The sequence below is a fragment of the Triturus cristatus genome, chromosome 2_2 (genome assembly GCF_964204655.1).
Source record: "Triturus cristatus chromosome 2_2, aTriCri1.1, whole genome shotgun sequence".
In the NCBI taxonomy this organism is placed as follows: domain Eukaryota; kingdom Metazoa; phylum Chordata; class Amphibia; order Caudata; family Salamandridae; genus Triturus; species Triturus cristatus.
Window position 1 is genome coordinate 1,038,448,806 of NC_140582.1, and position 26,610 is coordinate 1,038,475,415.

At 48.0% G+C, this 26,610-nt stretch overlaps 1 protein-coding gene across 4 annotated transcripts in view; it reads right to left on the reverse strand.

Moving 5' to 3' along the window:
* Positions 1 to 26,610, reverse strand: part of RGS12 (regulator of G protein signaling 12) — an 881,248-nt gene that overhangs the window by 202,365 nt on the left and 652,273 nt on the right. For all 4 annotated transcript variants that reach the window (XM_085642496.1, XM_085642494.1, XM_085642495.1 and 1 more), the window contains 2 exons: positions 773 to 973; positions 395 to 468 (listed from right to left, as the gene is read on the reverse strand). In XM_085642496.1, coding sequence (XP_085498622.1) covers positions 395 to 468; positions 773 to 973 — 275 coding nt within the window. The remainder of the gene's footprint in view (positions 1 to 394; positions 469 to 772; positions 974 to 26,610) is intronic.

Consider the following 26,610-nt stretch of genomic DNA (forward strand, 5'->3'; position numbering starts at 1 on the left):
AATATCACATTTCAAGCTAGATAATCAAATGCCATGCTCTCTAAATCGTAAATATAGGTTCATTATTTGACCCAAAATCGATAGTCCTTGCAACATGTAGGTGTCGAGTGGATGACGAGTATAGCACAAAGCAGTGGGCTGAACTGTTCCAATAGCCACAGCTCATCCACAACTATGATTTCGATTCAGTAAATTTTAAATATTTTTCTGTAAGTTCAAACTTTTAGCTAAATATGGTAATGTATTGTCGGACATACAGCAGATAAACTTTGAAGATACAGATTTCTGTATGTGGTAAGTGTCTTCAAATGTTCGTGCACACACATTACTGTATCACTCCTAGACAGTACACTTAATCAGAGCTTGTAGACTTTTCTGCTTTCCACTTTCTTACCGAAATAATGTACGCCTCTCTAAGCGTAAATCCCGTGAGTCTAGGATGCTACTGTCTTGACTTAAAACCAATGGCTTTCGTGTACATGGAAATAAAAAAAAAAACATGAGTAAGAACGGGTAGTTCACTGTTCATAATGCTAAACATTACTCAATCACATAATGCAAATATGTAAAACGATATCAAATGAGTTACTAAAAAAAGCTAGAAAAAACCAAGAAGCAGAAGGTTGTAAGGCGCTTAACTTACACTGTGAAGCATCAAATTTAAAATTAAACACTAAGTGAAGCAACTGATACATTCTGCATAGCACTATTGATTGGCTACTAAATTCATAAAAAGTTGGGAAATGAAGTAAAATATACAAATATGCCATACCTTGCTCCCTCCAGCTAAAAACAAGTCAACGGCAGCGATGTTAATACCATGTTTCTCACAAAGTCCACATAATACATCTTTGATTGAGAATCCAGATTTAACCACTACTGTACAGGAAGACCCATCCGGAAGACTGATGAAGCAGTGTTTTGAGGATTTTTCCTTTTCATTAATAGGGAGAGGTAACCTAGAGACATCAGTCTTTTTAGGAAATACAAACCAACATTTAATTAATTTCAAATACTATTAAATGCCATGATATAATCGAATCAAATATTTAAAAAATCATATTAGAAAGACGCTTGGAAAACATCTGCAACCTGAAAAAGCATATTACTACAGGAGTGCGATAATAAATGCTCAAAAAAGCTCCAAAGAATTATTATGGTGCATGCCCTAGACATGATACTAAAATAAGTAACACCTTTCTAGCTACACTGATCCTGTTGAGATATATGTAGGAAAATGACAATGTATGCTTCCCTAGAATTTTTATGTGGACCTCTAGAATATTTTATCTTAATTTGGATATCGTTTTGAGGGTGCATTCATGCCCCAAATCACAAGTACTCTTTTTAAATGTTGTGCATTTCCCTTCCCTCAGTGTGTTCATGGTACTCGGAGCACGTCACTTTTCATGCCTAGGCACTCAGGTAGCACTAAGGTGGGGTACTGATATTAATGACTTTAGGGTGGCCAGGACACTAGTGAGGTGGTACTGGACTTAGACAGATAGAAGGTTGTGAAAGCAAGGGAATGCTGGCCCTAAAAGAGCTCATTTACAATGTAAGAGGACAGCTCTCCACAACTTCATTGGTCTACTGATCTTCCTTCTATGTGTTAAAAAAACTGAAATAAGCTTTATTGATGATCTTGCCATCCGTGAACCTTGATAAGTCTAAATTCCTGTTCTAGCCTGTAAGCACCAGGTTTGCCATCAGAATTGAGGTAGCCATTTTATTGTCTATAGATTTGAAATGTGAAATCCTGCTTGCCTAAGACTGTGGCTAAGGTGCTCACCAGACGTTTTGCTGGAGAGTGCATGCATCTTTCATTACCTTACAGATCCAGGTTGATAAGGATGGACTGTCAAGGGGTCCTACTCCTCTTGCTGTGGGAGACCAAATTCCCCACAGCGTTTTGGGTTAACATCTTGCTAGTCATTCCTAGATGGTCAAAAATCTCTTTAAAACTAGTTGCCCTTACCCTGGGAAAGTGAAGAAGAAGAGATTGCACTAATTAAAGATTAACCGATAATTGATTCAGATGTTCCCTCGGCCACGTCTGACACTGCATAGAGGAAAAGGGGGCAGTACAGACGGTAGGAATAGGTCAAACTTTCTGCCCTTCTGAACCAACTGGAAACTAACAAGGAAAGAGATATGCCCACAGAGCTGACAGATTACTAGCAAGAACTGCTGGTACCAGGTTTACAGAGACAATTTCCAGATTAGCATGCAGAAGCAGCTGGGTCACTGAAGACAGTAGTTGTAGGCTTGACGAGACTTAACACATGTGAAAGCCAGAAGTGCAAGTTCTTAGAAAACTACCAGAATGCAGAGGCACTTGCTGACCACCCTATATAACCTTAGACTACTGGTGTGTTCAGGAATAACTCTGAAAAATATTACACGACATTTGAAGCTTGTGCTACCAGTCTTAAATAGGATAAAACAAGAATCAGTCTATAATTAGTCAGAAAATACAATTGCTGGAAGATCAAATACACTGCTGGTGCACCAGTCTGCATATGCCTGTTGAATCTAACACAGATAAAGCCACCTGCACCCAAGTAAAAGACCTCACATTGCCCTACTATTATCCTGTGGTCTAAGATTTCTTGCTGTGCATTCTGTTAGAACTACTGCCCTATTTCAGATTGTGACGATGACTATCTACGTTTCTATTGTTTAGTTCTCTTATGTGTCATATCTTTTACTTAAGCTTGGAGTTGATACTTTAAGTTCTTCACACACACAAGTATTGTTATATTTGGTTACACACCATGTGTGTGTGTGTGTGTGTGTGTGGTATATTACGTATATACAGTTTCTATGGAGTCTGCCTTCTGGTCATGCTGTTACTACCAAAGAAGAGCAAAGGTTAGAATCGCACAAAATAGAGCAGCTCTATATGGGCGCCTCGTGGATGGAGGGTGAACTCATTCAGTTCCATTACAGAATGCATTCCTTCTCCCCCCTAGTCAGCCAGAGACATTCCTCACAAAATTCACTCCAGTAAATTACAGAATGTGGACAGTTAACTCACCCAGAACAGGAATCTGCCTACTGTGTGCAGAAATAAGTGTTAACATTCCTGTAGCACTGAAATAGCCAGCTGCAAGTAGCCAGACAGTAAAAAGGGTCACACATGCTTCCAGTTCAGGTTATAATTTAATACTGTTTGAATGAAACCAATCCTTCTGCATGCATCAAACTATTTACTCTTCACGGTACTGTCTGCAGGCAGCACCTACAATAGCTTCTTCCCATTTAGAGCCAGACCGGTTCCTAAGTACTCTTCAAACTACATTCCAAGTCCCAGGCAGTCAAGTCGAGAAGGCACACTAATTCCTACCTCAAGGTTGGTATGAAGCACTATGGCAAAAGAAAAGCAAAGGATGACCGGAATGTCTCTCCTGACTGTTCAGGAAAACCCCTTCCTCAGAAAGAAGGGAAGGTCTTTAACATCTACTACTCATGAGTAAGTAATAAAATATTTGAAAGATGCACCCAAGTTTGTGATATCGGATCCTGACGAAAAAAGGTGCAGGTGAGCCTTAGACCTTGATAGGACTCGTTACATTTATTTCCAGTTTTATATAGTGCATACAAGGGCAACCAGACATCAGTGCACTTTACAGGGAAGCAAATATAGAGGTTTCATGACTTTCAAAATATAACAATCTCTTCGGAAGGGATTTAAAGTTAAAGATATAATAGATGGTCAATGCTAAACACTACATAAATGCAAATTTCAATATCCATAACCTGAGGCAGTTTCTTTAATCATTCTGTATGGAATTCTTACCGTACTGCCTTAATTACTTACGAAAGGAAAATCGGATATGCAGTAGAGCATAGGAGTAGTCTGATTACTGGCACTACATCAATGAGTGAATGGAGAGTGTTTGTCACAGCAGGAGAAAGCATTGGTGTTCTGGGGTTTCTAACTACAGCTAGGATGTACCACCGAGGCGCCTCAGAGTATGCGGAGAGGCGAGCAATTAGAGAAGTATTGAAAGTGTAAATAGAAAACACGTTGCTTTTGTAAGCTTAAACACACTACATGCGTGTGGTTGACGTTGATACCAGAGTTATCTTTTTCTCTTGATTACTCTTCGGAAATAATATCCTAACTGTATTGCTACATAATCATTTAGAAATATGGCTAGTTGGTTCATAAACAGAAATGGATGTTGTTGTCACAGACATGGGGGCTTCAGTAATTTGGGTTGGTCCACACACGATGCAACAGGTAAAAACCCCAAAAACAAAAAATACAAACGGAGGATGCAAAATTGGTTTTTGCAGATGGTAGGACGGGAATGGATTTCGGCAACTGGTAATGGATGAGCAAAACAAGAAATCTAGTTATCCTGGAAACTGAGCCTCACATATTCTCTGCAAATGTTAAGATTTAATACACCAGGGAAGCAATATTTCATCTTTAAGAAAGTGCATGACATGAAGGCAAGAAAAGTTGTTCTAAACTGCTCTCCTACCAGAACTCACAAAGAAAAAAGGAAGTGACTGTATCTCTTTCAAAAGGAGATGCTGATGCTGCATCTCGCGATCAGTAACTGACTGGTCAATTGTTGCCACTGACTAACTGGTATGCTGATAGCGGTGATGAAGCTGGGCTTTGCTAGAATTACTACTGTATTATGCATTGTTTCATTGCAACTGCCAAGGAAATTAAATCATTATCTTTTAATGCCTATGACTCCAGATTTCCTGTAACGTAGTCCAGATTAGTAACAGATGTTTTGCTCAACTCAAAACATTTTGTAGCACAACGGACCAGGTTCTTCTCACTGCTAACGTTTTTATTAGTTTGTCGTTTAATTCTACTTTTAGCACTAATGGTGCTACAAATCTAAAAAAAAAAAATGTTGTTAACATTTTATTTCCTTTGGTACAATACATGTTCATATACTTACATCATAGTACATTTCAGGGCTTTCCATTCGCATAACAACCTTCTCTAATACATTCATCGTTCCTTAGTGCCCATCTGTATTGCGGGTATCTTCTGATTTGACTATTCACGTTCAGACCCCCCCCCCCCCCAACTCCCTCCATCCTCTCCCGCACTGCAGGCTATTTGGAGGCTTCACTTCCGCCAGCTGTCGCTTTCCCCTGCTGTTCGTTGGCTAACTGTGAAGTCTTCGTGTTTTCTTCCCCTTAACTTGTCTTACTCAATCAGCCTTGATAAGTACAAATCGTTCATAAAACAAGAATTTTTGTGTTACGTTTTACACTGTTCCTGCTTACACATACTGCTATAACAGGAATATAAGTGTCATGATTTCTGCCCTTGTGGATAGTAGGGAACGACAAAAGTTGCACTTTCAGCCTTCCATTTTTAAAAACCACCCTCTTACAATTCCTTATGTATCTATTAATGAGCAGGGAAGAATACAAAGAATGCAAAACAAGCAAAGATTTTGATTGCAAACAATAATAATAGGACAGAATGAAAACGTAAAAGTGTTCAATTGTATGGAATTCCAAGAATGTATTCAAATCTTATAATACGAACTGCAGGTAGAGGAACAGAAAGGGATTTTGTGTGTTTCCATGACCATCTAATAAATGGTAAATTAGATCAGTTTAACACTAAGACTACTTTATCGAGGGGCGCACCTACATATTGTGCTGCCTTTGGCAGGGAAAGGAGGGTTAAGGTGGCGTCTATCAGTCATGCTTTAAGAATAACTACATCAGGGACTCACACTCATTATTTACAGTTGTTTCTCATACATATTGACAGTGAAGACCATGAACTATCACGCATTTCTTTAACCAAAATCATCAAAAAAGAGGTGTGAGGGACAATAGGAACCAAACTAAGTACATGATAATACATTAACCCTGTGTTAATGAACTCTCTAAAAAAATTAAAAAAATTGTAACAAGAGAATGCATCCAGTACTGTTTCAGTTTCAACTTCCAAAAGATGCAGCAGAATTGTTTAGAATTTGCTAGTTAGTCCCAGACATTATCAGAATTTGAAATGTCTTACTCAAATCAAACTAATTTGACAGTTCGATATGCTCAATAAGGTTATTTTAGACTTTTGTTCCAGAGTACTTCAAATTGTGCTTCAAAATCATTAAGGTAGGACTGGCTTGCAGTACAACTACCATGTTATGTTTCCTGTTGTAACCTCCGTGTAGGAAAGTGCCCCTTTTTGACATGGCCACCCCCACTTTTTGCCTGGTAAATTATGTGATTTTGACTGAAGGAGCACTGGGTTCATGTTAACTAGGCCCCCAGTGCCAGAGCACTTTCCCAAAACTACACAATTGTTTCCCCAATTAGGAAAACCATATCGTTTCTTACCTCTCGGTGTAGTTTTGCAGCTTGAAGAATTTCTGGAATTCAGTACATTATTCCTCCATCTAGTGGTTGGGGCTGGAATTTTATCTAGAAATTTTTTGTCCTTCTAATATGTTTGTGTTTGTTGTTGGTGGGCGTCGACGTACCTCAATTTGGTGCACCTTATGGCATCGTTGTGCTTCTTCCGGAAGCTCCCACCTTTGGTCGCTGTCTTTAGATTCTTTTGTTTTCCCCCCTTTCTCTCATTTGTTTGGCGGAGGGTGGGTTCGCATGTGAATCCAGAAATTCCTGAAGCTGAAAAACTACACCAACAGGTAAGAAACTATACGTTTTACAGAGCTGCTTTGTCTTCCTATGAGGCTTTGCCCTCTCAATATAGTACATCACTGCTCGCCTTGAATCTAGGGTGTGCAATGTACTTCTGAATGTGTCCTTGAAAGAATCTTGGTATCTGAATAAGTTGACTGATGTGGAACTGTGAGATCACTTTTCGCAAGAACTGTGGGTCTGTCCTCATCACAATCCTATCCTTGTGTACCAGAAAGGACGGTTCCTTGTACAGGAGGGCTTGCAACTCTTTGACTCCGTGTAAGGAAGTATTTGCCACTAGGAACGCAGTCTTTTGGGTGAGCATTTCTAAGGAGCTTTTATGTAATGGTTCAAAGGGTTTCCTCATTAACTATGTGAGCACTATATTTAGATTACATGCTTGTGAGAAAGTGGCTCTGTATATACTGTTCCCAAATAGGTAAAGGGTGTAGAGAGTCCACAGTCCCCAGAGGTTTGGCAGAGGCTAAAGTTAGATTTAACCTTACTTTTTAAAGTGGTAGCTTGGTCGAGCAGTAAGGCAGTATCAGAGGACAGTGTAAAGCATTTGTTGCACACACTCAGCCAGCAAATGGTCTCACACACTCAATAACTGAACTCTCGGCAAATGGTTTATATATAACAAATATATGCTTGTTTTATTTTAGAACCAACAAAAGGCATTAAAATATACTTTCTCAGAATGAGATGCTTTATATAAATACTTTTGCAATATGCAATTGACTTTTGTAGAAAGTTACACGTGGTTGCAATAGGCAACACAATTCTAAACACAATAATGCATTGAGTTCAATGGAAGTTTCAAGTTATTTGCCACAGATTACTTTTAGGATTACTTTTGGAATTCCAGGACTGGATCCTAGATTCAGTCCTGGGTCAGTACTTGGAATCAAGTGATAAAAGTCGACTTAATTACTGTGATGATTTTTAGACAATATTTTGCTATTTTAAAAGTTGACACTTAGACAAAATATTTCATAGTCAACAGTCAATGATTCCCTATGGCAGAAAATTCAAGTTGCAGGTATAGTATGCTCTCGTTACTTTTGTAATGCAGTACTGGGTGCCCAAAACAGGTAAGTAATTACGTTTTCAGATATTATACGATTTTTAAAGAATATTTAAAGATTGCAGAAATTGACACTTCGAAGAAATTTCACAGAAAAACAGTCAATGATTTCCTAGGGGAGAAAATTGGGTTACTGGTAAGTAGAGTTGTAAGTATTTTTGGGCACCAAGATCCAGCACTAGGAGCTCACCTAAGAGCAGGTGAGTATTTTCGTTACTCGGCTGATTTTTGGTGAATATTTTAAGTTTTGAAAAGTCCACACTTAGAAGAAATTTCAGGAAAAGCCAGTCAATGTTACGCTATGGAGAAAATTGAGTTATCGGTTTAAAGGTAAGTACTCGACTGGCAGAGTTAAGGTTCTGGGCATAGGGTCTCCCAGGGTCAGGTAGGTACAGTTGGTTCACCCTCAGCGGCACAAGGGCGGCCGGGTGCAGAGAGAGTTAGGCCCAATGTTATCCTATGAGAGGTAGGGGGCCTTGGTTGGTGGCTGCTGACTAGCAGGCCACACGAGTGTGGGAGCTGGGCTCCAGGTCACTTACTCAGGGCAAGTAGGGAAGTTGATAGGTGTAGAGGATGCACTGCCAGGGCCACTCGGGCGGCTGGGTGCAGGGTGATTTTGAGCCTTTGGGCGCTCAATTGATTTCAATGGGAAATCTCCAGTTTAGAAAAAGACTGCAAGCTCGGGGACGAAGATTCTTCAGGTGCCACCACCACTTCGAGAGGTAAGTTGGGTAGTTGGATGTTAGGTAGGTACCACGGGATTGGGCACAGGGGGCCGCGGGGCGCTGGGGTGCCTTTTGGTGTCGGAAATCTTACCTTCTGTTGATCGCGGTTGGGGGGGCACCTGGTTCTGAGGCTGCAGGCTTCTTCAGGAGTGTCGAGGGAGGTCCTTGGGTGCCAGACTCGGGGTCACAGTCGCTGTGGGGTCGTCCTCGTGGTCTTTGTTCACTCCGGCACAGGGCAGGCTTGGCGGGTGCAGAGGGTGCTGGGTTCGCGGTTCCGAGCTGCTGCCAGGGATTAGAAGTAAATTTTGAGTAGAGCCTCAACTCATGGGAGTCCCAGGGGGCTTAGAGTCAAAAGGTAGCCAGGTCCTCCGGGGTTTGTGAGGTTGCTGGCCACAAGAGATGCCAGGTTGGAGCAGGAGCAGGTTGGAGGGTTGGCAGGCAGGTAGGGCTGGGGCCAAAGCAGTTGGTGTCTTCCTCTTCTTAGCAGCTGCAGGGCAGGTCTTCTTTCTTCTAGCTCTTCTTTGGATTTCGGAATCTGGAGAAGGAAGGTTCAGGGTGCCCCTAAATACTAGATTTAGGGGCGTTACAGGTAGGTGAAGGGCAGTGACCAATGGGTCCCTGTCCTGGGGTGGGTACACCCCCTAGCCTGCCTCTCTCCTGTGGGAGGGGGGCAGTAGCCTAGTCCTGATTGGGCAGGGCTTCCCATCTTCAAGATGGCGAGAGCCCGGAGATGTGCTTCACCTCGCCTCCCCCACCTGAGGGGTGGGGTTGGCAGGCTGGCACATCCCCGGTCCTTATTTGGGGTTTCCGGCCAAACTTCCCGCCAGAGTGGGGGGTTGCAGTGGCCTGGGGAAGCTCACAGAGGCGGCATGCCTTTGAAGCTTCCCCTGCCCAACCTGGGGGAGGAGATTTAGCACCTCGCCCAGGATGTGCATTGTTGCAGACCCATGAGAGCAGAGGCTCTCCTACCCAGGGGTCCAGCAACATGTCTGCTGTGTGGCAGCCTAGGCAGCCTCAGAACAGACGTGGATTGTAGGTTAGGCCCCAGGGGGCATCTCTAAGATGCCCTCTGGGGTGCTTGGTACATTAAATCCCACAGTGGCATCATCCCCCGCCGGCCCCCCGTTGGCGGCGTGGGTGGGAGCTACGCGCAGATGGGCGGCGGCGGAGGAAGAGACACTACGGGAGGAGGAGGTGAAAGGGACCCGCAAGCATCCTATCTCAATGGAATGGGCCATGTTATTGTACCAGTTTGGGCAACTCTCCCCAGGGGCGGACCCACCAGACGACGCATCTACACAACTAATCCAGGGCACACAGTTACAGGCCCTACCCCCCTGATTCCGTAGACACCCAACCACACGAGCTCTTGACAAGCCTTAGCTTCAGGTACACTATTGCACTTCTCGGTCGCACCGACTAGGATAGGCAAACATAAGTATCAGCGGTGCCTCACCATCACGACGCTACATTCCCTCGCCAGTGTAATTGGACCTATTCCTCCATATCCATTCCCTAGTTTATGCCTATGTTAAACCCCAGTTCCTTTGCCATATATGGAACCCGAGATCGCAGGATCTAAACGTCAGGATAACTGTATGCATTATTTATGCTTCCTGGTGACGAATCATCAATCAGTACAGTTGTTAAACACCATTACAGGATGTATGATCGGATACGCTCACCTGAAGAATATGAATGATGTACAATGTATGAAATATGAAAATGGCAATAAAAATAAGTAAAAAAAAAAAAAAATCCCACAGTGGCATCAGTGTGGGTTTAATATGCTGAGAAGTTTGATACCAAACTTCTCAGTCTTCAATGTTGCCATTATGGTGCTGTGGAGTTCGTGTTTGACGAGCTCCCAGCACCATATACTCTTAAATGGCAGCACTGCACTTACAGTGCCCAGGAATGGATCTGGGTACTGTAGGGGCACAGAGCTCCTGCGCCCACACCATTGGCATAGGGCACCCAGCTATAGGGGTGGCTGTTGTATGCCATGGCAGTGTGGGGGGGATGGGGGGGTGGGTGGGGGGGGGTTGGTGGTTGTGGTGGCGGTGGTGGGTGTGTATGTATGTATGTATGTATGTATGTATGTATGTATGTATGTATGTATGTATGTATGTACAGGGCCTCTAAGGGTGGCACAATGAGTGCTGCAGCCCTTAGAGGCCTTCCCTGGTCACAAGGCCCTGGGTACCTAGGGTACCATTTACCAGGTGCTGACATGTGGCCAGGATTTGCCAATTTGTGTTTTGGGGAAGGAACATAGGACCTGGGCACCTGATTGGCAGGAGTCCAGGGCACACTCTGTCAAAGTACATTCAGCAATTCAGCAAAAAGTGGGGGCATACCATGCAAGAAAGATGGCACTTTCTCACAATGCTGGAGCAGGAACCCTCATTTGTGGTGAATATCTTTTTGCTCCTTCCGAGAAACGCTTTATGACTGGAGAAGTGAAAAAGATTCTTTCCATGTGGCCTCTAGTGTATGACACTATTGCTGCTAAGTGTACCTTTAGTGATGAATAGGATCGTTTACATTCTAGCAGGCGTGCTAGGTAACTTGAGATTGTTTTTTCCCTATGTAATCTTTTTAGGAATCCTTTTCTGCACCACGGAGAATATCTCTTACATTTTGTCGAATAACATTTCCTCGTTGTAAATTTCCTTGCCTCTTTGAGGACTGTCATTATTTTTTCGTGTAGCTTTAAGTAGCCAAACTTCAAGTGTTCAGGAGCCATGCTGTGAGACATAAGGATTCTGGTTCTGGATGGAAGACCTTTAATCCTCGCATTGACAACAGGTCTGAGCCAGGTTTAAGAGTTCAGAGAACCACGCCTGTCTTGCCCATTGTATAGCAATTAGAATAAGCAATAGCAATACACTGTCACAGTGCCTTTAAGGCACTCCTGAACCCCCCAGCTTCCCATCATGCCTCAGGGGTGACAGTTAGGTCAGTTGTTCTTTGCGGAGACTGAAAAAGCCATGGTACAAAGTGCTAACAATATCTTCAATCCTTTGCCCGGGGAGGCGGGAGGGTTGCTTATGACTTTGATGAGGATACCCCTGGAAGAGAACTAGGATTACAGGTAAGTAACTAATCCTTCTCTTCCAGGGGATCCTCATCAATAGTCATAAGCGTTAGAATAGAATAGCGAGCCTCACCTCATCTCCCTGCGGGCAAAGGAGAACACAGAAATGTGATCAGTAAGCTTACAAAACTATCCAAACAGATTCCTCAAGGAGGCTTGGCCTACTTGAGCATCAGTCCTGGAATAAGATTCTAAGCAGTAGTGCCTCATAAAGGTATGAACCGATTTTCAGGTTGCAGCCTTGCAAATCTCTGACATTGGGACGTCATGTAATAAAGCAACTGTGGCCGCTTTCCCCCTAGTGGAATGCGCCTTAGGAGGCAACGATAAGGGTCTTTTCGCCAGAAAGGTAATGCAGGATACAATCCATCTCGAAAGGGATCTCTTAGCGGCTGGGAAGCCTGTTCTCATGGCGCCATAATTGACAAATAACTGATCGGTCTTCCTTATGCCCTTGGTACTTTCTAAGTAGAACTTAAGCACCCTCTTGAGGTCTAAGGAATGAAGCAACCGCTCGGCCGGGGTCGCTGGATTCGGGAAAAAAGATGGAAGGGAAATGGACAGATTGATATGAAAATCAGACACCACCTTAGGGAGAAAAGATGGATGCGCCCTTAAAACTACTCTGTTATGGTGGAAAACAGTGTAAGGCTCATTGGTACACAGCGCTTGGATCTCGCTTACTCTGCGCGCTGATATAATGGCTACCAGAAAAGTGGCCTTCCAAGACAAATGCTGCAAGGAAGCTCTGTGGATTGGCTCAAAAGGTGGGCCCATCAATTTAGATAACACCAGGTTCAACTCCCACTGAGGAGAAGAGTTTCGAACAGGGGGATACACTTTCTTCAACCCCTGTAAGAAGTCCTTGACCACCTGCATTTGGAAAAAGGAGGGCTGACTAGGTGATCTCCTGTACGCCGTAATGGCAGATAAATGGACCCTGATAGAAGCATACTTTAAACCAGATCTTGCTAAGTACAGAAGGTAAGGGAGAATGACATCCTCCTGCCCCTTCGTAGGATCAAGGTGATGTTCTCTGCACCAAAGAAAAAACCTCTTCCACTTGAACGCATACGACGCTCTCGTGGAGGGTCTTTTCGCTTCTTTCAAAATATGCATGCAATCAGGAGGCAGTTTCAAATGCCCGTATTGCAGGACCTCAGGAGCCATGCTGTCAAGTTCAGTGAGGGAAGGTTGGGATGAAGAATCCTCCCGCCCATCTTGGCCAGCAGGTCCGGCCTCCAAGGTAGTCTCCTGTGTGGAAGTACCGAGAGATGAAGAAGGTCCGGGTACCACCACTGCCGTGGCCAGTCTAGAGCTATCAGAATCATCGTCATGCTGGATCTGAGTAGCTTGGACACCACCTTCGGGATCAGGGGCAGAGGAGGAAAGGCGTAGGCAAATGTCCCTGACCAGTCCATCAAAAGCGCATTCCCCCTTGTCCCTGGACGGTGGAATCTGGACGCGAAGGCGCAGCATTTTGTGTTTTCGTCGTCTGCTAATAGATCTATTTCCGGACGACCCCAACGATGGATAAGGTCCGCCACCACATCGTCGTGTAGCACCCAGTCTGGCTGATCTTCGAAGTGCCTGCTGAGTGCGTCTGCCTTGACATTTAGCTCTCCTGGAAGGTGTACTGCCACCACCGAAAGGTTCCGGGCGAGAAGCCAGTGCCAGATCGCCTGTGACTCCAGGGAAAGAGGATGCGACCGAGTTCCACCCTGTTTGTTTAGGTAGAACATGGTCGTCGTGTTGTCGGCCTGGACCAGGACCGAATCGGACTCGATTGCCGGTAGGAAAGCTTTCAGAGCAAGGTGGACTGCTCGTAGCTCCAGCATATTGATGTGGTAGGTCTGTTCCTTCGCCGACCACCGTGCTTGTATCTGAAGGCACCCCATGTGTGCCCCCCAGCCTTGCAGAGACACGTCTGTCACCACCGATTGCACTGGAAGTGGCTGGTGAAAAGGGACTCCCACCATCAGATTCCGCTGCGGAGTCCACCATGTGAGGGAGGATCTCGCCGCCTGGGAGAGACATATCTGATCTTCCCAGCGACCTGTTGACTGATCCCACTGGTCCTCCAGAGTCTGCTGCAAAGGCCGCATCCTCAGCCTGGCGTTGGGAATGAGAAAGATGCAGGATCCCATGGATCCTAGCAGGGATGCCACCTGCCGGACTGTCGGATTCTGCACCTGGTGCAGAAGCCTGCACTTCTGTCTCATCGAAGACAGTCTCTCCTCCAAAGGATACGCTCTTCTTACGCTTGTGTCCAGAACGGAGCAGAGGTAGTGGATGGTCTGGGTGGGCTGCTGCACTGACTTCTCCATGTTGACATGAAGGCCGAGATCGTGCAACTGTTGTAGACAGATCTGGAAGTCGTGCCTCACCTGCAGCGGGGATGGACCTTTCATCAGCCAGTCGTCTAAGTATGGATAGACGAAGAGACCTTTTCTGTGAAGAAAAGCTGCCACCACTGCCATGCATTTGGTGAAGACTCGTGGAGCCGACTTGAGTCCAAAGGGCAGGACCTTGTATTGATAATGTTTGTGGCCGACCACAAACCGTAGGTACTTGCGATGACGTTTTGCAATGGAAATGTGGAAGTACGCATCTTGGAGGTCCACCGAACACATCCAATCCCCTACTTGCAGATGTGGACATATCTGGTGAAGGGCCAACATGCGAAACTTTTCCTTCACTATGACCTTGTTCAGAAGTCGAAGGTCCAGGATCGGTCGAAACTTGTGCTCCTGATCTTTTTTGGGGACAAGAAAGTACCTGGAGAAAAATCTTTTTCCTCTTTGAGAGGGCTGAACCTCTTCTATAGCCTACTTTTGAAGAAGAGCCCTCACCTCCCTTCGAGGCAGCTTTAACTGGTGAGGACGAGACTTTTTCGGTGGTATGTCCTTTGGAAGCGCACGGAAACGTAGCGCATATCCATTGCGCAGTATATTTGTGATGCTGTCCCACTCTGCCAGATGTTGTGAAGCACTTCCTCCCACTGGAGTGGGCAACGGCGGCAGAGGAAGCCACTGCTCATGACTTCCCTCCTGCTCTCCCCGTGGTAGAGGACTGCTGCTGGTGACCCCCTCTACCTCTGTTGGACTTTCCTCCCCGAAACTGGGACTTCCCCATGTTCTTGTTTTGGGACCACTGAGGGGTTTGAACCCTCTGTTGAGGCCCCTTGCGCTGGTTGGATCTGTAGCCGCGTTTAAATTCCTTCTTTTTCTCCAACCCAACCGCCTTGAGGGTGTCCAACTCGGTCTTCATTCTATTCATCTCCTCATCTGCGTGTGTGCCGAAGAGAGAAGAGCCAGAGAATGGGAGGTTCAAGATCCTCTGCTGCGCATCTGGTTTTAGTCCTGTCAATCTTAACCAGGACGATCTCCTGGTGCATAATCCATGCGCGTAAGAGTGCGCTGATAGCACCGCACCATCTGCCGCTGTGCTAATCATTTGATTTGCCACCAAAGATCCCTCAGTGACTATCTCGTCAAAATCCTTTTGGTCTTCCTTTGTGAGCTTGGTTTTGAACCCCTCCAAAGAGTCCCAGGGAGCTCTGTCATAATGGCCTAGCACCGCAGCCGCGCTGGAGACCTTAAGTGATGCAGCCACAGAAGTGCAGGCTCTGCGACCCCACGAGTCCTGAGACCTGCTCTCTTTATCCGGTGGAACAGAAGAAGTGGCCGTTACAGCATGCGTCTTCTTTGCTGCCGCCACGATGACTGAGTCTGCAGGAGGGTCCGTCTTGACAAAGACCGGATCCGAGGAAGCCTGCTTATATTTCTTTAGGATGTGAGCCGGCACCGCTTTGATGGTTGCTGGAGTTAAAAAAGTGTCCATGACCGGGTCAAGGATCCCAGGAACCAATGGCCGAGATGCAGTCTTCTGATGAAGAGTCTCGAAAATCACTTTCGTCGTGACCTGCGGAACAGACATCTCAATGTTGAGCTTCTGAGCACCCCTCTGCAGAACCTCATGGTATGTATTAATGTCATCTATGGGAGAGACCCTGGAAACCGGGCTGTCCGATAGTGTGGGGGAATAATCCCTCTTGGAGGACCGGGTAGAGGAAGTCGAGGAAGTAGATGTTGTTCTTCTACTTCGCCGATGAGCACGGTGCCTCCTTTCTCGTGATCTGACTGCGCGTTCTTCTCGCCTGGGTGAACGCGATCTATCGTGCTGTCTCTCAGGGGACCTCTTGTGCCTATGTCTGGGAGAACCCACTCTGTCCACTTCGTCCACCAATCTCTGAATAGGAGATCTACGAACCAGACCGGCATACTCCTGCAATCGCCTTGTCGCCCCGGAGTCCTGCCAGTGACGTAAGGGCAACAGCAGAAGGGGCCTCCTTTTGTCTTGAAGGAGACTTGCGGACCTGGCTAGCAGCTTTCGGAGAGGCTGACCTTGAAGAAGTCCTCCTGGAAGAGTGAGAGGACGAATGGCGCGAGGCTGACTCCGTCACCAGGACCACCGATCCATCCCCAGACCTCACCGAGGCCTGTCTCGACGCCGAGCGTGCTCTTGACATCGAACCTGCACGCATTCCAGACGTCGATCTTGGCTCCTGACTTCTCGCTAGTTGGACCTCCCGTCTGCTCGACGTTGAACGCCGTCTTGACGGCGACCGGTGCCGATGAGAAGCAGGTGAAGAATGGTGTCTCGACGTCGAACGGCGATGTGAAGCCGACGACGGAGGGACTCTCTCTCTCTACGCCGAGCGTCGTCTAGACGACGGCGGAGCTATGTCCAATCTCGACGTCCAAGGTCTGCGAGACGACGGCGGAGGGGTATTTTTCGCCCTCGATGCCGAACGCCGTCGAGACGACGACGGAGACCTCATCCTTGACGCCGATCGTCGGCAAGTTGACGACGGCGGAGGAGTCTTTGCTCTCGACGTCGATCGCTGATGGGACTGCGATGACAGAAGTGAGCCTGCCCTCGACGCCGAACGTCGTGCCGACGACGGCGGAGGGGTGACACTCCTCGACGCCGATCGTCGCCGAGTTGACGACGGCGGAGGGTCTCTGCTCCTCGACGCCGATCGTCGCCGAGTTGACGGCGGAGGGTCGCTGTTCCTCGACGCCGATCGTCGCCGGGTTGACGACGGCGGAGGGGTCTTGTCTCCCGACGCCGATCGTCGCCGGGTTGACGACAGCGGAGAATCCCGAATCTTCGACGGCGTACCTTTTTTCGACGCCGAGCGCACTGTCGAAGGTATTTTCTTAGATAAATGACCCACCTGAAGATGTTGTCTCAGCGCCGAGCCGACGCTGAAGCAGAAGGACGCGAGGACTTGCTTCTAGAAGGCGTTCTAGACCTCTTGGAGCCCTTCGTTACCGGAGACCTTCCTCTAGATGATTTATCTGCCAGGCCATACAGGCGAATTCTTTCCCTGTCCTTTAAGGTTCTTCTGGACAGGTGCTGGCAGTGAGGGCAGGTCTTAGGATCATGATCCTCAGGTAGACAAAGAATACAGACCTCGTGAGAGTCTGTTTTGGTCTTCTTTAAACCACAAGAAGGGCAAGAGTCAAAAAGAGATGGCATTTTAAGTTGTTAAAAAAAAATGCCCAAACCTGTCAAAAAAGACAGCTTCTTACTTCAAAAGATGAAAGACGTCGAAGTAAGGAATAAAAGTTGTGAAAAGTGTTAAGATTTTCTGACAAAAAGCAGAAAAGAGTGGAGCTGCGTTGCCAGGATCCTTCCTGAAGGAGCCGGAAAGAACAACTGACCTAACTGTCACCCCTGAGGCATGATGGGAAGCTGGGGGTTCAGGAGTGCCTTAAAGGCACGGTGTCAGTTTATTGCTATGCAGCTACAGGTTAGCTTTTCAGTCTTTTTAGACTGGGTATTTGCAATGCAGCCTGGGAGCTTCCAGTGATTTATGAGAATTTCTACTGTATGCTGAGCATTAAAACAGTTTCTAAACAAATGTTGTTTCTCCTGTTTCTAATGCATGTTTTTCATGTATGGTGGAAATTCCTTACAGCATGATTCAGCTCTGGTGTTTATTAGGCTGCAATTGCTTATTTTTTTATATATATACACACATATACATATGTATATATATATATATATGGATATATATATGTGGGGCACATATAATATAGTGTTTCCGGGGTCTCGCGCATGGGCGGGAATATTCTAATGCTTATGACTATTGATGAGGATCCCCTGGAAGAGAACCATATTTCCTGTGCTAGTTTGGACTGTGGCATTGACTGTGTCCCTCTTTATTTGTAGATGAACAACATGGTGGTTGTCATGTCTGTTTGAATCAATATAGATTTACCGCAAAGCTCTCTTTGAAAGGCTTTTAAGGCTAAGAAAACTGTCTTTAGTGCTAGGAAGCTGATGTGTTGTACTGCATCCTGGTCCTTACAGAACCCCCTGACCTTGAGGTTGCTTGTGTGTGCCCATTATCCCTCCTGTGAGGCGTCTGTTATAGTCACTGTGTGAGTCTGCTGTATAATTTCCTTCCTTGTAATATGTATCTTGTTCCACCACACTATTTCTTTCTTTCCTTTCTGCGTGACAACCACTAGATCTTCCCAACTCCCTGTTGACTGTGACCACTGATTCAACAAGCATTCCTGGAGTAGTCTTATATGCAGCCTTGTGTGCAGTATTCACAGGATGCAAGATGCCATCATTCCCATCAGCTTCTCCACCGTCCTCACTGTTAGAGCTTACCCCTTCTGGTAGAGTTGTGTCTCCTTTAGGAGTGACTTTACTCTCTTCTGGCTTGGGAATGCTTTCCAGTTTATAGTATTTAGTCTTGCACCCAGGAAGATCTTTTCTTTTTCCGGGTCTGGTGAAGACTTTTTCATGTTAATGGAGAATCCTAGCTAGAATAGTGTTGTCACTTGTTCCATGTGTTGTTTGCATTTTTGTTATGAATTTGCTCTTACCAGCCTGTAGGAGTAGACATGTATTTCCTGTCTCCGTAAGTGTGCTGCTACTGTTGCTAGGCACTTTGTGAATATTCTTGGTGCAGATTTTTTGCCACAAGGTCAATACCTTGAATTGGTAGTGTTCCTTGTTCACAATGAATCTGAGGAATCTTTTGTGAATTGCATTCATGGGTATGCGCAGATAGGCGTCTTTTAGATCTACAGCGGCCATAAAATTCTCTATTTGAATTTGTGGTATTACCTCTAGCAGTGTAGTCATTTTGAACTTTAGAGTTTTTATGAACTTCTTTAGAAATTGGAGGTCCAGGATTGGTCTAAGCGACTTATCTACCTTTGGAATCAAGAAGAATGTTGAGTAGTTTCCCTTGTTTCTTTCTTGTTTTGGAACTAGCTCTATAGCCCCTTTTGTCTTCAACTCTTTGTGAGAAAGTGCCCTCTTTCTTGCACGGCATGCCCACACATTTTGCTGAATTGCTGATGTGGTTTGACTGAGTGTGCCCTGGGCTCCTGCCAATCAGGTGCCCAGGGCCTGAGTTCCCTCTCTAAACCTGCATTGAAGCCTAAACCCAATTAGCATCTCTGGCTACGTCAGCCCCTGGTAAATGGTACCACAGGTACCTAGGGCTCTGTGACCAGAGAAGGCCTCTAAGGCCTGCAGCACTTATTGTGCCACCCTTAGAGGTCCTGTACCCTGACACTCACACTGCCTTTGCAGGCTGTGTGTCTTGGTGCAGAACAAAACAAAGAGTCGACATGGCACACATCCCTGTGTGTCATGCCCACAAACCACTGCCCTGGAATACATCAGTCACCCCTCTAGGTGCACTATGCCAGTGGTGAGGGTACAGGTGCATGAGCCCTGTACCCCTACAGTGCCCAAGTCCATTCCTGGGCTCTGTAAGTGCAGTGTTGCCATTAAGAGTATATGGTGCTGGGAGTTTGTCATTACGAACTCCACAGCACCCTGATGGCTACACTGAAGACTGGGAAGTTTGGCATCAAACTTCTCAGCACATTAAACCCACAATGATGCCAGTGTGGGATTTAATGTAAAATGCACAAAAGAGGACATCTTAGAGATGCCCCCTGAAACTCGATCAACTTCCAGTGACCTGACTGAGTGGCTGCGCAGGCTGCCACCACCAGACATGTTTCTGGACCCCTGGGTCGAGAGCTTGCTGCTCTCGGAGGCCTGAAACAATGCACATCCTGGGACGAGGTGCCAAGTCTCCTCCCCCAGGATGGGCAGGGTTCACGAAGGAGAAGCTTCAAAGGCATGCTGCCTTTGTGAGCCTCTCCAGACCATTTGCTGCTTTCAGCAACTGGTCCCCACTGGTTCTACCCCCCACTTTGGGCAGGAGAACCGGCGGGAATAACAAGTGAGGAAGGGAGGTGTGCCCACCTTTGCCAACTCCACCCCTAAGGAGGTGGAGGCGAGGTGAAGCACAACCTCGAGTCCCCGCCATCTTGAGGATGGGGGGGCCAACCAGGGACAAGCTCCTGCCCCCCTCCCACTGGAGAGTGGCAGAATAGGGGGTGTACCCACCCCAGGGAAGGGACCCATTGATCCCTGCCCTTTACCTACCTGTAACAACCCTAAATTTAGTATTTAGGGGCACCCTGAACCTTCCTTCCTCAGATCCAGCAACCACAAGAAAAGAGGAAGGACGAGAAGCTGTGCAGATCTAACAAGAGGACGATGCCCACTGACTTGGCCCCAGCCGTACAGGCTTGTCTCCCCTCGAACCTGCTTCTGCAAAAACCCTGGCGTGTCCAGCAACCTCAAAAACTCCGGAGGACCTGCCTGCATTCACTTTCCAAGCTGTTTCTCTTGTGAACACCGGACATGTTTGAACTGCAGCTTCCGGTGCCAGCCAGAAACCGCGAATCCAGCCCACTCTGCACCCGCCAAGTCCGGCCCGAGCTTGAGTGGAAAAACACCACGAGTGGTCCCCCCAGCGATCCTGACCCAAGAATCGGCGATCCTGACCCGAGATTCGGCGACCCCTGACCTGCCTCAAGCCTCCTGACGACGCCTGCAGCCTCAATCCAGAGGACCCCCCCCCCCACGCAACCAGAGCGGGTAAGAAAATCCAATGTCCCAAGGCACCCCTGCACCAGACGCCCCACGGCCTTGTGTGCCCAAACCAGCGGTGCCTAACCAACCCTCTACATCCCAACTTACCCATCGAAGTGGTGGTCATTCCTGGAAGATCCTCGTCCCTGGCCTGCAGTGTTTCTTTGACCCGGAGAATCTCCATTGAAATCAACAGGGCACCCGACCTCAAAACAGCACCGTGCACCCGGCCGCCCTAGTGCCGCTGAGGGTGCCCCTTTTGTACAAACCTGGTCCCCAACTTGCCCTGAGCTGAACCCTAGGAGCTTTGCTACCACAACCCCGTGGCCTGCTTGCCAGCAGCCACCAACCGGAGTCCCCCTATCCTCCATAGGATAACATTGGGCCTCAACAATCTGCACCCGGCCGCCCTAGTGCCACTGGGTGTGCAACAACAGTGCATCACTGGCCCTGGGAGACCCCTGTGTCTAACCCCAGAACCCTAACTCAAAAGACCGATTACCTACTTGGAAATCGATAACCTCTTTTTCCTCATAGAATAACATAGACACTTTTTCTGCCAAAAAGTTTAAGTGTTGACTTTGGAAAATTACAAATATTCCTTAAATATCAGCCGAATAACCAAAACCCATTTTCTCAACTGTTTTCAGGAAATGTCCCAGTGCTGGATCCCTAGATTAAGAATAAGTATCGTTAACATAACTTACCTGCTAAGTGAATTTCCTCCTATAGGATAACATTGGTGATTCTATGTGAAAAAGTTAAGTGTCAACTTTTGAAATGCAATAATATTCTTTAAAAATCGTACCTCTAACTAAAACGCATTTACTCACCTGTTTTCAGGAAATGTCCCAGGGCTGAATCTAGGATCCAACCTTGTGTTAGTAAAAGTAATCTGAAAAATAATTAACTGCATTTTACTTAAAAAGAGCATTCATTTGAATGTACTATACCTGCAATGTGTTGCAAACTGCTTACTTAAAACTGTAACCAAAACCAGTACAAGTTACACTGCAATTTTGAACTGTGTTCATACAAGTAATTTACTACTGAAAGCACAAGTTACTTACTTGTGTAATGATATATCTGTAAGAGACATTAGTTAGTGATAGATTCCTTACCTTCGAATATCCCCAGGCATCAGACTGAATACAGAAAGTTTTTGTCAGCAGTACCCCTGCGCGTCGGTAGGTGTCATCGTGCGGCTCCGCGTACGTCGCTAGCATCGTAGCCGCCGAGATGACGTTGTCAGAGCTACTTAGACGCGCCCACCCGCTCTGATGTCAGTTCTGTACACAACTTTTATGCGCCAGGAGCGCAGAGCCATGCCAGAGACCGACTACTGGTGCAATAGAACTAGGGCCCTAAAAGGGATGACCTGAACCCTAGAAAACAGTAGGTTGGGCGGGCGGTAAGGAATCCATCACTAACTAATGTCTCTTTACAGATATATCGTTACATAAGTAAGTAACTTGTGCATCTGAAAGAGACAAGTTAGTGATAGATTCCTTACCTTAGAATACATACCCAAGCAATACCAACCCCTGTGGTGGGTCTGCGAAATGAGATTACACCAGAAAGTCCTGGAGAATCGAACGGCCAAAAAAGCCGTCTCTCCGGACCCGAGTGTCAAGGCAATAGTGCTTAGTGAAAATATGCAACGAAGCCCAAGTGGCCGCCTGACAGAGGTCTTGCAGGGGGACACAGCGCCCCAATGCTGTAGTAGCTGCCGTCGCCATGGCAGAATGGGCGCCCAGCCCAACCGGAGGCTCCCTTTTTATCCAGACAGTAACAGGCTTCAATGCACAAGACAACCCATCGGGAAATAGTTTGCCTGTGCACAGCCCGGCCTTTCTTGGCGCCCACGTAGCCAACAAAGAGCTGGTCATCAACCCGGAACTGTTGTGTGCGGTTGAGATAGAACGAAACGCACGTTTTGGGTCCAGACGGTGGAGCCTCTCCTCTTCTCTTGAAGGGTGCGGAGGCAGAAAGAAAGTGGGCAGAGTGACAGTTTGCACGAGATGAAAAACAGAGACTACTTTTGGGAGAAAGGAGGGACGCGGTCAAAGCACATCATTGTCCGGATGAATCACCAGGAAAGAAGGTTTGCAGGAAAGAGCCTGAAGCTCACTCACCCGCCGAGCAGAGGTGATGGCCACCAGGAAGACAGTTTTCAAAGTTAATAACCGCAAAGGAAAGTTATGAAGAGGCTCAAAGGAAGCGCACATCAAGTATGTGAGAACCAGGTTCAAGTCCCATTGAGGCATCACATGAGGAATAGGAGTGAAAAGGTGAGTAATGCCTTTGAGAAATCTATTGACAACTGGGGACTTGAAAAGAGAGGTCTGATCAGGCAGCCTAAGAAAGGCTGAAAGAGCAGAAAGGTAGCCCTTGATAGTGCCCAGAGCAGAGCCCTGCTGGGCCAAAGAGAGAAGGAACAATAGGACCTCAGAAGAGGGGCAGAAAGAGGATCTACAGCTTTGGCTGTGTACGATGCCACATATTATTTCCACCGACAGGCATATACCGTTTTAGTGGAGGGACAGAATTACATTACAGACTTCAGGAGGCAAGTCAAATGGAATCAGCTGTCGCCGCTCAATCTCCACGTAAGGAAGTGGAGGCTGGACAGGTTGAGGTAGAGGACCGTGCCCTGTTACTCCGACATGAGATCCTCCCGAACCGGCAGTCGGATCGGGAGATCCACGCTCATACTGAGTAGCTCGGGATACCAAACTCTTCGAGCCCAGTCCGGTGCCACAAGAATGACTTGGGCCCGGTCACGTCTTATCTTCTTCAGCACTCTGGGCAGAAGTGGGAAGGCGTACAACAGACTGCAACTCCACTTGCGATGAAAAGCGTCTCCGAGCGAGTGCTGCCTTGGAAATTCCAACGCGCAGAACTGCGGACATTGCGCGTTCTCTTCGGTGCCGAATAGATCTAACCAAGGTTCTCCCCAGTGCTGAAAAATACTTTGTGCCACCTCTGAGTGAAGACGCCATTTGTGATCCAACATGCACCTGCGGCTGAGTTCGTCTGCCCTGGCGTTCAGGGTACCTGCCAAGTGTTGAACCACCAAGGAAATGCCTTGACGTTCCAGCCACGTCCAGAGACGTAGAACCTCCTGACATAGGGTCCACGACCCCACACCGCCCTGCTTGTTGCAGTACCATATTGCAGTGGTGTTGTCCGTGAACACCTGCACTACTCTCCCCTTGACAGAGGGAAGGAATGCTTTCAGTGCAAGTAGGATCGCCCTGAGCTCCAAAAGGTAGATATGGAGCTTGGACTCCGCCGGAGACCAGAGGCCTCTGATCTCCACCTCTCCCATGTGGCCGCCCCATCCCAGGAGGGACGCGTTCGTCACTACTGTGTGCTCCGGTTGGGGAAGGGAGAGGGATCTGCCGCTGACCCAACACTGGTTCCTGAGCCACCACTGCAAGTCCTGTGCAGTGCCCTCCGAGATCTGGACGTAGTCATACAGGTTTCCCCGATGCTGCGTCCACTGGAACTTCAGGTCCCCATATGCCATCTGGAATGTTTGATCAGCAGGATGCAGGAGGCCATGATGCCCAGCAGCCTCTGGGTCTTCCTGACCGAAACCCAGGACCAGGGCCGAAAGATCGGAATCATAGCCTGAATGTCCCCGACTCACTGTTCAGGAGGATAAACCCGAAACTGCGCCGTAACCAGATCTGCTCCGATGAAGAGGAGCTTCTGAGAGGGAATCAGGTGCGACTTCGGCACGTTGATGGAAAACCCCAGAAAATGCAGGAGGTCGGCCGTAGTCTGGAGGTGGGAGAAGACTGCATGGGGCGAGCCCGTCTTCAACAGCCAGGTGTCGAGATAGGGGAAGACTGAAAACACCTGATCTGCGCAGATGAGCTGCGACCACCGCCATCACTTTCGTGAACACCCAAGGGGCGCTGGTAAGGCAGAAAGGGAGCACGGTGAACTGAAAGTGCTTGTGGCCCACTGTGAACTGTAGGTAACGCTGGTGGGCTGGCAGGATGGGGATATGAAAATAGGCATCCTGCAAGTCCAACGCTACCAGCCAGTCTTGCGGGTCTAGGGGAGACAAGACCTGAGCAAGCGTGAGCATCTTGAACTTCTTCCGGAGGAAGCGATTGACGTTCTGGAGGTCTAAGATAGGGCCCTGACCTTTGTCCTTCTTTGGAACCAAGAAGTAGTGGGAGTAACAACCACGACCTACTTCTGGCGTCGGAACGCGCTCGATGGCCCCCTTTGCCAAGAGGGCCACAACTTTCTGCTGGAGAAGTGCCAAGTGTTCCCCATGACATGCGGTGGTACTGAGGTGGCATGGCTGGAGGGGTAGACTCGAAGGGGAAGGAGTAGCCCCTACGGACTATTTGCAGAACCCATCTGTCTGAATTGATGGTGCGCCAGTGGGGGAGGTGATGGCAAATCCTGCCGCCCACTGGCATCCGGTGGGTCTGAAACACTGGACTAGGAAGGTTTTGAGGCGGCGGCAGGAGCGGTGGTGGATTGACCTGCTCGCTGTCCTCTGGACCCACCACGTCAGGTCCCACGTCTGCGGCTGCGCTGAGACTGCAGCTGCGCAGGCCTGCGGGTCTGAAAGGAACGCAATAGGGCGCCTCGACAAGAGCGAAAAGCGGCACGAGGAAGTGCGGGTGGTGGCGAGACATAAGGACTGGGTCGTAGCCCGAGTGTCCTTAAAGCGTTCCAGGGTGCTATCCGCCTGGTCACCAAAGAGGCGTGTGCCATCAAAGGGCATGTCCAACAAAGTGTTCTGAACATTCCCAGAAAAGCCAGTTGTTCTGACCCAAGCGTAACTGCGGAGCGCCGCCGTTGAGGAAAGTGCCCTGCCGAGTGAAACGGCTGTGTCAAGTCCACAACGGATAGTGAATTTAGCAGCATCTCTCCCCTCGGTAATGGCCTGGGAGAGCACCGCCCAAGCTTCCACAGGGCACTGAGGCAGCCACCGTGTCACACAGAATGTGAATAGCGGCCCAACAAGCACGCAGTATTCACCGCCTGCAACCCTGAACTGGCAGAAGTGAAAATCTTTTTGCCAAACTGCTCCCGTTTCTTAGATTCCTTGTCCGGAGGGGCAGAAGGGAATGCGCTTGGTGAGGCAGAGGCCTGGACAACCAGACTCTGAGGCGCGGGTGTTGTGTGAGAAAGCTGGGGTCTCCCGGCGCCAGGCGGTGGCGGCGCGTCACACTCTTATCCACAGGAGCCCCTGTGTTGGGTTTGTTCCAGGTGCTCAACAGGACGTCAATAAGTGCGTCATTGAAGGGCAGCAGCGGCTCCGCAGAGGAGGACGCTAGCTGCAGTACCTCAGTCAGGAGATTGGTCTTGATAGGTACAGAAGGGAGCTCGAGGTTAAAAGCCTCAGCCGCCCTACGCACCACTACGGAAAAAGTCCCAACCTCCTCCGTAGCCAGTGAAGAGGGGGACAGTGTACCAGGATGTGGAGAGAAATCCGGATCCAATGGACCTTCCGTATCACCTTTGCATTCTGGCTCATCCTCGCATTGAGCTGCGAGAGGGTCTTCAGACCCCTCCCAGTACTATAGCCGGGGTCAAAGGCGGCGGCACGGGGGCAGAACCACCCAAAAGGTCCGCGAGGCCCGAAGGCACTCCGGAGGGAGCTGATGGGCAAAACAAACGGCTCATGGCCGACAGGAAGGCCTGTATTTCGTCCGGAGTGGCGCGCGGGCCTGGAAAGGGCGGGTAGGCCGCAGACAACAACAGAGGCTCCATCGGAGCCGCGGGGGAGTGACCGCCCGCCCCCTCCACTGCGTCCCGCGATCGGTGAGGGGTAGACGAAGAGCGACGCCGCTTTTTCGACTTTTTATGGCGCCGTGACTTACCTGTCCCAGAGTCCGACGAGCGATGGTGATGGCTCCGTGACCGGGCCCTCGACCTCCCACGGGAGCGGGACCTCGACCGGCTCGGAACCGATTGACGGGCCTCCAATAACGTTCGGGAACGCTGCCGCAAAGCTTTCGGCGCCATGGCCCACAATCCGGGCACGCCTCAGGGTCATGCAGAAGAGACATGTCATGCGGGTCCAC